General features: G+C 46.1%; 1 protein-coding gene across 1 annotated transcript in view; it reads right to left on the bottom strand.

Annotated features, from left to right (window-relative positions):
• Positions 1 to 8,974: 8,974 nt before the first annotated feature.
• The window catches only part of galnt9 (polypeptide N-acetylgalactosaminyltransferase 9), a 373,573-nt gene continuing 371,370 nt past the window's right edge, over positions 8,975 to 11,177 (bottom strand). The window contains exon 11 of the mRNA XM_072587703.1: positions 8,975 to 9,447. Coding sequence (XP_072443804.1) covers positions 9,301 to 9,447 — 147 coding nt within the window. The 3' untranslated portion in view covers positions 8,975 to 9,300. The remainder of the gene's footprint in view (positions 9,448 to 11,177) is intronic.

Below are 11,177 nucleotides of genomic sequence, written 5' to 3'. Positions count from 1 at the left end.
ACACCAAAGTCCTAATTGACTGTGCCTCACTTCTTAAAAATATTCTGTTTCTCCATTTTTCTGACCAAAGTGGATCATTTTGCATTTCCCTCTGCACTTACTCCGATGCATTTGATTAGCACCCATTCAGCTGGAATATTTTGTGTTCCTGATCTACAGACCAAGCTGCTGATCAGCACATCCATTGAAAATGGGCAAGGTCCTGCCTTTAAAATCTCACTCTGATTTTGATTTTCTCTCTGTGGCTATTGCCTTAATCTTCTCTTTTTCCTTTCTCTATTCTGTATTATGATCAATGTTTCCTTGCAGCTTGCCAGCCATTTCTTCCACTGTATTGTACTGAAACTGTTCAAGTTGGACAAGTAAGTGACAGACTGATTTGCATATAAAGTCTTGCAGGGTGAGGTGCTTTGGCAGGGAGAATGAGGAGGGGAATCTCCAGCAGCCATCCAACTGGTGAGACAATGGTTTAGCCCTTGACTCTCGACGTTGTGTTCCTCAAACCTGGAGTGCCCTGTCCAGGATGTGAACCCATGTAAATGTTGTATTACATGTTTACCCCCTTCCCCCCTCCGCCCCCGCCTCCCTAATTGGTTCCAAAGAATACGCCAACTGCATTTGGTTGCAGGCATTGTGGCATGAAGACAGAATTGGGCATCAACTAGAAGGAAGTGGGGACTGCAGAGGCTGGAGATCAGAGTCTAGTTCAGAGTGGTGCTGGAAAAGCACAACAGGTCAGGCAGCATCTGAGGATCAGGAAAATCGATGTTTCAGGCAAAAGCCATTCCTGATGAAGGGCTTTTGCCCAAAACGTCGATTTTCCTGCTCCTCGGATGCTGCCTGACCTGCTGTGCTTTTCCAGCACCACTCTGGTCTAGGGTTGGGCATTGGTCCACCTTTACCATGCCTGATCTTGTGTCAGGGTTTATTCCTTGAGACTTTGTCTCTGAGGAGGCACCCACAGGACAGTTGAGCTTTCCCCCCACCCCTCCGACCTGGGAGTCTGGTACCTGTATGTGGCTAGGAACCAAATCTCCTGCGAGTGCCTCTCCAGCTTTAGCCTGGGCTCACGAGGGGCCCAGTCGCCGTGTGCCACTATGCGAAGGTACGGCAGGGGGGGCTTGGCAATGGAGCGATTGGCATGTCTGACCCTCTTCCTTGGATTGCTGCTGACCAGAGATGCAGTCTGACGTTGAGAACCAGAATTAACATTGAGCAGGTGACATCTTTTAACCATTCACGGGAATCGAGCCTTGTTAGCTGGGCTAGCATGGATTGCCCCTCCCTCATTAACTTTGAGAGGGTGGTGATTTGCTGAAGCTTGTTTGGTTTAGGGAGACCCACAATGCAATTAAAGAGGGAGTTCCAGGATTTTGATCAGTCTCTAGAAACAAGGGCAAATCCATCCCGGCTAATTACCGCCCCATCAGTCTACTCTCGATCATCAGTAAAGAGATGGAAGGGGTCACCAACAGGGCTATCAAGCAGCACCTGCTCAGCGATAACCTGCTCAGTGACACCCAGTTTGGGTTCCCCCCAGGGTCACTCAGCTCCTGACCTCATTACAGCCGTGGGTCAAACATGGACAATCGAGCCATAGAGTCATACATCACAGAAACAGGGCTTTTGGGCCACCACGTCCATGTTAACCAACAAACACCAAACTATGCCGGTCACATTTCTTTGCCATTGGTCCATAGCTTACTGTGTGCTGGCATTTTAAGTAGTCATCCAGGTGCTTTTTAAAAGTTGCAGAAGTACCTGCCTCCACTACGCTGGTGAGGGAACTCAGAGGGACAGCCCTTGACATCAAGGCCGTATTTGACCGAGTGTGGCATCAAGGAGCCCTAGCAAAACTGGAATCAAATGCAGTCAGGGAAAACATTCTCTGCTGGTTAGAGTCTTATCTGGCACAAAAAAAAAATGGTTGTGTTGGAGGTCAGTCATCTCAGCTCCAGGATATATCTGCCTGACTCCCTCAGGGTAGTGTCCTAGGCCCAACCATCTTCAGCTGCTTCATCAATGACCTTCCCTCCACCTTAAGGTCAGAAGTGGGAATGTTCACCAACGATTGCACAATGTTCAGCACCATTCACAACTCCTCAGATACTGAAGCAGTCCGTGTCAAAATGCAGCAATATTAAAATCTTGTCCCTCAGTGTTGGTGACTATGAAATCATCATCAATTGTTGATTTATTAGTGCCGTTCAGGGAAGGAAATCTGCTTTTCTTACCTGGTCAGCCCAACACGTGACTCCTGACCCACAGCGATGTGGTTGCCCCTTACCACCTGAATGCCCCATCAAGCCACTCAGTCCAAGGACAGGCAGCGAATACTGGCTCAGCCAGTGACACCCACCTCCCAGGAAAGAACCGAGCTTGGGTAGAAGTCGCCTGCCTGGTTGTTTGTATCTGTACAGCTCTATGACTCTATGACTAATTGCCATGACCTATTACCATTGCAATATTCAGACATCCACCACAGGGAACACCAGCTATCTCCATTACTGAGATTTGACTTCACTTTCAGGTTAATTAATTGAATTGAAATTCTACCAGATGCCGTAAACAGATTTGAACCCACATCCTCAGAGCATTGGCTTGGGTTTCTGGATTGCTAGCCCAGTGACATTGCCACTCAGCCAATCATCTACAAAGGAGCATGAGAACAGTAGTAGGCCATTCAGCCCATTGAACTTGTTCTGCCATTCAATTAGGTCATGGCTTGGCCTCACTTGATGCCCTCTGGATAAGTGACTTTAACAAAATAGTATGGAAAGAATTTACTGTGTGGTGACTCGACATTTCAGAATGGCAGAAAAGAAAGAGATTACGTCTAACAGAGCAGGAACTCTTGATCAATGAAATGGCAGCAATAAACACTATTATGAGAGGAGAGGAGGGAGGTAAATCTGCGACGCTGCTGGAAAAGAAAATTCCTAGTGAAGTTGTTGTATTCCTCAATGTTGGAGGCCTGCCAAGGAGATCCCATGACTGCAACGGGCCCAGTGGCCTGGTTCCGCACTATGAGGTGTGCCGAGAGCTGAAGATTGTCCCTCGTGACATCCAGCCAGTGCCCCGCTGTCCCGATAGGAATCTGTCTAATGGCAGATAAAATAATTCCTCCGGTAGACGGAGTGTGGGTGAAGTACTTTGGCAGGTTTCTGCTGAACAGATTTCTGCCACATTGAGACGTCTATTTCCTCCCTCTCACTAATTTGAAAACTGTGTCCCTTTTCCAGCCAGCTCAGCAGAACATTTCCTCCTGGGATCCTGATTAATTTTACTGCCCTTTGCAATATCACTTTCTGAGTGTGCCAATTAGTTTAATTTACTGCCAGAAAACATTAAGGAATCCAACAACTTCACTAGGAATTTTCTTTTCCAGCAGCGTCGCAGATTTACCTTCCTCCTCTCCTCTCGTAATAGTGTTTATTGCTGCCATTTCATTGATCAAGAGACCCACAGCAATGCTCAGTCTGTGTGACTCCAGACCCACAGCAATGTGGCTGACTCTTAACAAAACCTTCTGAAATTAAGAAGCAAGCCACTCAGGGCAAGGGCAGGCAATTCAGGATGTGCAACAAATGCTGGTCTTCGCTGTGAGGGGAAGTGAGAGGGACAGCCATTAACATCAACGTAGCTGCATTCAACTGAGTGTGGCATCAAGGAGCCCTAGCAAAACTGGAATCAATGGGTATCAGGGGGCAAACTGTCTGCTGATTAGATTTATACCTGGCACAGAGGAAGGTGGTTGTAGTTGTTGGAGGTCAGTCATCTCAGCTCCAGGACATCTCTGCAGGAGTTCCTCAGGGGAGTGTTCTTGGCCCAACCATCTTCAGCTGCTTCATCAATGACTATCATAAGGTCAAGTGGGGCTGTTCGCTGATGACTGCACAATATTCAACATCATTTACGATTCCTCAGATACTGAAGCAGTCCGTATCCAAATGCAATGAGATCTGGACAATATCCAGGCTTGGGCTGGGAAGTGGCAAGTAACATTTGTGCCACACAAATGCCAGGATATGACCATCTCCAACATGAGACAATCCAACTATTGCCCCTTAACATCCAATGGTGCTACCATCACTGAATCCTCCACTATCAACATCCTTGAGGTTACCATTGATCAGAAAGTCAACTGGATCCAGTAAATAAATACAATGACTTTCAGAGCAGGTCGGAGGCTGGGGATCCTGCAGCCAGCAGCTCCCCTCCTGTCTCCCAAAGCCTGTCCACCATCTACAAGGCACAAGTCAGGAGTGTGATGGAATACTCCCCACTTGCCTGGATGGGTGCACCTCCAACACTCAAGAACCCCGACATCATCTAGGACAAAGCAGCCCATTGGCACCACATCCACAAACACCCCCTCCCTCCATCCCTGACACTCAGTAACAGCAGTATGTGCCATCTACAAGATGCACTGCAGAAATTCACCAAAGATCCTCAGACAGCACCTTCCAAACCCACAACCACTTCCAACTAGAAGGACAAGGACAGCAGATACATGGGAACACCACCCCCTGCATGTTCCCCTCCAAGCCACTTCCCATCATCATTCCTGAAGTATTCCTGGGTCAGAATCCTGGAATTCCCTCCCTCGGGGCATTGTGGGTCTACCCACAGCACATGGACTGCAGTGGTTCAAGAAGGCAGCTCAACCCTACCTTCTCAAGGGGCAACTAGGGACGGGCAATAAATGCTGGGCCCAGCCAGTGACACCCATATTCCATGGATGAATAAAGAAAATTACCCACAACCTGTAAAAGAGGAAAGGAAAACAAAATCTTCCTAAACCCCAGCTTAAACCCATTAATCGCCTGAGGCCATTTCATGCTGAAAATCTTCGACATTCCATCCACTGCCTACACTCTGGGGAAAGGGGCTCCCATGTAGTTTGTGTCCTGGTCCTATTGTGGCTCAATGGTTTAATTGTTCTGTTTCTTATTACATGACTGTTTTCTACGGATGTTCAACGTGCTTGATTAATTGAGCCTGGGTGCAGACTCAGGGAGAAATATAAGCAAAGCTGCAGGAAGATCTAGAAACCAAAACTGAAGCATGGAGTAGACACCTTATAGCTCTGTGAATGACACCTGTCATACACATAGGGACTCATGTGTCCAACACACATCACATTGTCTCCACGGACTGCCCAATCCACACCTTGCAATAATCTCCAGAGTACCCCAGAACTCTCTTCCTGGTTCCTTCCTCCTCACATGTGGAGAGACTGGAGGACCTGGAATTATTGTCCTTGCAGGGTTAAGGCGATCGTAACAGAAATCACGAGGAGTTTTTGCAGAGTAAATTAAGAGAAAGTCCCACTGACAAGAAGCATCTCGAACTGACGCAGACAGATGTAATAACAAATAAAAGAACAGAGGATTGATTTTACATTCTGTGAGTTACAACTTTGAACGAGCTGTCAGAAAGGGCAGTAGAAGGACATGCAATAGGAACCATTAAACAGGAATTGGAAACATGTTTAAAGTGGAAAGAGAGTACAGAGTTTGGAGAAAGGGCAAGCAGGTGGGTCTAATTGGATAGTTCTTTCAAAGAGCTAGCAGAGCCATGATGGGCCGACTGGCTTTCTTCCGCACTGTAAGATTCACTGGCTATGTGTGTTATCCGTCATTTCAGACCACTCTGGTGAATCCTGTTGGTTTGTACAGCTCTGAGCATCCTTCTACCTCACTCCGATCCCTGCAGCACAAACATTTTCCCTGCACCTGGACTGTTTCCACTTGAGTGAGGAGACCAGAATTAGGGACCATTGGTATAACATAATCACTAATAAATCCTCTTGGGAACTGAGTGAATCCAGCTTACCCTGAGTCAAGTTAGAAAGTAAATTTTGCTGCCTCAGGGAATGATTGATACAAAGGGTAGAGAGAGGGGGAGATTTGAGGAGAATTCACATAAACATGAGGGAGACAGGGATAGCAGGATATGGTGGGAGCAGGCTCATATAGAACATACTAACCAGGGCAGACCATTGGAAGAATGGTATTAAACACTATATAAATAAATGCTACGCTTTTGAAACTACTTCTACCATCTTTTCAAGCAGAACATTCTAGATCATGGGGGAGGCAGTGGCGTAGTGGCAATGTCCCTGAATAACTAATAATCCAGAATGCCAAGCTAATGTTCGAAGGACATGGGTTTGAATTTTGCCATGGCAGATGACGAAAATTTGAACTTAATTAAAAACCAACTGTGCCTAATGGTGACCACAGTCAATTGTAATAAAAACCCCATCTTGTTCACCACTGTCCGTTCTGGAAGGAAATCTCTCGCCTTTCCCTGGTCTGGCCTACATGTGACTCCAGACCCACAGCGATGGGATTGATACTGAAGCTGCTCTCTCAGTTAAGGATGAGCAATTAATGCATCTCATGAAGAAGCAAAAATGAAAGTGCTTCCAGAATTTTCCATTAAAAATAAGTTTCTTGCTGATATGAAACTACACTTGGTCAGCCTTTTCATCAAGTTCTCAGTGCAAGAAAATGTAACGATCTTCACTCTGTTGTAGAGCTGAAAATGCGTTGCTGGAAAAGCGCTTCAGGAATCCTGAAGAAGGGCTGATGCCCGAAACGTCGATTCTCCTGTTCCTTGGATGCCGCCTGACCTGCTGCACTTTTCCAGCAACACATTTTCAGCTCTGATACTCCAGCATCTGCAGTCCTCACTTTCTCCTTCACTCTGTTGTAACCATCTTGATGAGCTGTCAATTCAATACTTATGTGTCCCTTCGATGGACCTGAACCTTGCACTGTGCTCATCCAATGGAGAAATAGCTTCCTAATGAAACATAAGGCGTTATGCATCGCTGCCCAGATCAGTTCACTTGTAGGGAGTAAAGAGTGTGAGTGATCACTCAGAACAAAACCATAAGACCTCATGATATAGGAGCCAATTAAGCCATCAAATCTACACTGCAATGCCATCATGGCAGGTATGTTTCTTAACCCATCCTCCACCCTTCTCCCTGTAACCCTTGATCCCCCTAGCAATCAAAAACAGATCTATGTCTGTCTTAAAGACACTCAATGACACAGCCCTTTGCAGCAACATTTTTCACAGAGTCACCACCCTCTGGCTGAGAGCTGTAACAAAGGCTCGGGATTGCAGGTTGAGGACAAAGAACCACTTAAACAATTTGAGAAAAAAATAAATCGACGGATGTGTTTTGACCTTGTTCCTGTCATGAGTGGTGTGGCTGTTTGTCAGCTGTTCCACCCCGAGAGATTGCACCAAGAATGAGAATGGAGAAAGGGATGTCAGCCGAAAAAGAGAGTTTATGTGACTGAGGGAAATGGCACTGACGTACAGCAGTGCTGAATGAGAAGTTGGAGCAGCTCATCAAGACTCTGGTAGAAAATCCAAAAAGAAGTGTTGGAGGCTTACAGAACGCAGACTTCTCCTTACCCATCTCCTCGTTCCCCCTGCTCCTCTCTTTACCCTTCCTTCCTTCACCTTGCCCCTCTCTCCATCCCAAATGCTGCAATTTGTTTGATCTTTTCCATGCAGTGGTAATGCCTTTGCTCTGCCCAAGTCGTTCACTTTTATTTTGAGTAATTAAGTTATTCCCAAAGGCTTCAAGCCAGCAGGGAGTGGGCTATGCTGCTCCTTTGATGCCAGATAAATCAATCAACTGAACAACTCTGAAAATTACAGGAAAAATCAGCTCCATTCTGTTGATGGCTCAGATTTCGGTGGAAAATGTAATGGAAAATCTACAGGGGGGAGCCGATTTCTAATGGAAGGTTGGTGGAAACTTAAAAAGGATTAACAGTAAAGTGTTAGGAGGGTGCAGGATCAGATTGGATTGACATGTGAGCAATGTCATGGAGACTGTTCCCTATGGTCACACCATCTGCTGTATCTTTTGCCAGTGGTGTTAGAAAAAGCTGACCTCTGGGTCCAAAAGCTGTGAGTTGGAATCCCACCCCAGGGAATTGAACACAAAGTCCCAGTGTTAGCACGGAGGTGGGGGGGGGGGGGGGGGGGGGGGAGAGGGACTCCCCACTACATGTCATTCTGTTTCAGGACCTGCTTCCTCTAAGTAATGCCCCCATCTTCTGTTTAACGTTGTTTGAGTGATCACCTGTACGGGTAGTTCTTCTGTAACGTGATGGTTGTGTTCTTGTGTGACCCCACATTATAGAAAAATCGCACTTTAGAAACAGTGTTAATGTGTTAGTGATGTAATCATGTTACAGCCAGTGTGTGTGAGTGTGAGAGAATGTGAGTGCGTGACTGTGAGTGTGTGTGCCAGCGAGAGTGTGAGTATGTGTGTGAGTGTGAGGGTCTGTGTGTGTGTGTGTGTGAGAGAGTATGTGAGAGAGTGTGAGTGTATATGACTGTGTGTGTCTGAGAGTGCGTGTGTGAGAATGTGTGTAACTGTGAGTGTGCGAGAGTGTGTGTATGTGTCAAAGTGCAGTGAAGGGGCCTGAGGGTAGTGGAGACCTCAGGTCGGAGAGAGATAACCCCTCTGCAGATCTACTTATGGATGGGGATACATTGTGTGATAACCCTGCAGTCCCTGCCAATGGGGAGCATGGCTCCAATATTCCCATGGCTGTCTAGCAGGACGCTGCCATCATGGACTGAGACAGGGGCAGCACAGCCCCAACGTGGAGCCTTAACTAGACTAACAGAGTAGTTATCTACCTTCATGAGGCAGGGAGCCAACCTAGATAACAGCTTTCCCGGGAGATGTCTCCTGGGGAAATCAGGTTGTGAAGTTAACTCGGTGCTGAGTCTGCTATCTCCCTGTCCCTGAGCCCAGGGCTCCCACCTGTTTACTGGGTAAGAAAAGCCCATTCTGCACCAATTTATAAAACTCAGGATCTGGTGTGTGAGTGTTTTTAACAACCTGCTCATCTTCCCAAGACTTGTGTTCGTTAATCCCTTTGGTCTCTCCACTCCTGCCTCCCCTTTAAAATGGTTGCATTTAGTCTTGTAAACATTTAAGTCTTTTTTAATGTTATTATTTACAGTTTTCTGTTCCAATATAATAAACCGAAACATGCTTAAGGGGCTGGTTCCAGTCAAGAAGTTTATAAGTGAAAAAAGGCACATCATTATTGTTCATTTAATGCCGTGCAGTAGTCAATAATTTCAAATGAGTGTGTTGATCAAGTGTCCCTTCATTGAGGATGACTGGATGATTCCATGTTGTGTCCCCCACAATGTCTCATGGGTGCTTGGCTACACATCACAATGTCATGTGGAAGTAGATATACAAAGATACACTGGGATGCAGCAAATACATCCCATCAGCACTCAGTGCTTGGCATGTTTGATCCAGTTTCTGATTATCCACTTTTGCCCGGAACACTTCTGCAAGGATAATCGCAGGCCAAAGTTAGCGTCCTTGGTCATTTCCACTTCCAAACAACGTCCCGTGTCTCTGTTAATAATTGGCCCATTCTGCAAAAGAAGGTCAACATGCATTACCAAATCGCACTCTTTATGAACCGTCCCTGGCATAATTTTCCAATTTTATTTTCATCTTGGAGACAACGAAATCACAAACATATGGTACACAGACACAGAAACATAGAAAATGGAGACAACTGTAGGCCATTCAGCCCTTTGAAACTGCCCCACCATTCATTATGATCACGGCTCATCAACCAACTCAATGATCTGTTCCAGCTGTTTCCCATATATCCTTTGACCCCATTAACTCCAAATGCTGTGTACAACTCCTTGAAATGATGCACTGTTTTGGCCTTTGACACCAGGTAATAGTCCAACAGGTTTATTTGAAATCACAAGCTTTCGGAGCACTGCCCCTTAACCCTTCACCCGACAAAAGGGCAGTGCACTGAAAGCTTGTGATTTAAAATAAACTTGTTGGAATATAAACTGGTATCCTGTGTTTCTGACATTGTCCATCCTGGCACCTCCACATCACGGTCTGGCCTTGACTGCTTCCTGTGACAGAGAATTCCACAGGCTCACCACTTTCTGGGTGAAGACATTTCTCCTCATCTCAGTCCTAAACATGTCCTACCCCATGTCCTTAAACTGTGACCTCTGGTCATTGGAAACATCTTTCCTGCATTTGTCCTGTGTCGTCCTGTTGGCATTTTACAGGTTTTTATCAGATCTCCCCCCCCATGTGCTTCTGCACTCCAATGAACATAATCCTAAATGATTCAATCCCTCGTCCTCTATCAGCCCTGCCATCCCAGTGTGGTAAACCTTCAGTGCACTTCCTCCATCACCACAACATCTTTCCTCAGATACAGAGACTAAAATGATACAACACAGTCCACAGAAGCAGAAACGCCCCTCACAAGATATCAGTAACGTTAAAGAACTAAGGTATAAAAAGTTATAATCTTAGATTACTCACAGTATGGAAACAGGCCCTTCGGCCCAACAAGTCCACACCGACCCTCCGAAGAGCGACCCACCCAGACCAATTCCCCTACACCTAATACGAGGGGCAATTTAGCACAGCCAATTTACCGAAACTGCACATTCTTTTTTGGACTGTGGGAGGAAACCGGAGCACCCGGAGGAAACCCACACAGACACAGGGAGAACGTGCAAACTCCACACAGACAGTTGCCTGAGGCAGGAATTGAACCCTCTGGTGCTGTGAGGCAGCAGTGCTAACCACTGTGCCACAATGCTGCCCTTTAAAGGCACAATTTCGTCTAAAATCTTAGAATTTGGATGGAGCGCGAACATCAGAGATAAAGGTTATTTCGAAGGCATATATTAGAGGTAGCAAGATTGAGGATGGTGTGACAAATGATAACAGAAGGTGTCAGATGTGCTGCAGGAGGTAGAGGAAGGATAAAGATGGCCAGAGGTGATTTTCTGAAGATGATGGATGCGTCAACAACAGGGAGACTCAAGGTTGTTACAAGGAAACCACCCATCAGATGCTGCATTTTCTCTGTCGCTTTCCTGTAAATTTACAAATCCTGGACAACAAGGAAAGGTTTGCAGCTCAAATTGAGTGCATTTAAATTGTGGATCCTAAAACATAATGCTGCAAATTCCACAGACAATGAAAGAAAGAGGTTTTTGGAAGAGTAAAAAGGATCTCTTAAAAAACTGGCCATTTGATTGGAGCTGAAAAGTGACAAAGATGCCTTCCAGAGGCAGAGCCGGGGTTGGTGGGGGTTGTTGGGCAAGGG

The sequence above is a fragment of the Chiloscyllium punctatum genome, chromosome 17 (genome assembly GCF_047496795.1).
Source record: "Chiloscyllium punctatum isolate Juve2018m chromosome 17, sChiPun1.3, whole genome shotgun sequence".
Classification (NCBI taxonomy): domain Eukaryota; kingdom Metazoa; phylum Chordata; class Chondrichthyes; order Orectolobiformes; family Hemiscylliidae; genus Chiloscyllium; species Chiloscyllium punctatum.
The sequence above is the reverse complement of the archived record's forward strand: the minus strand, read 5'-3'. Positions and strand labels throughout refer to the sequence as shown.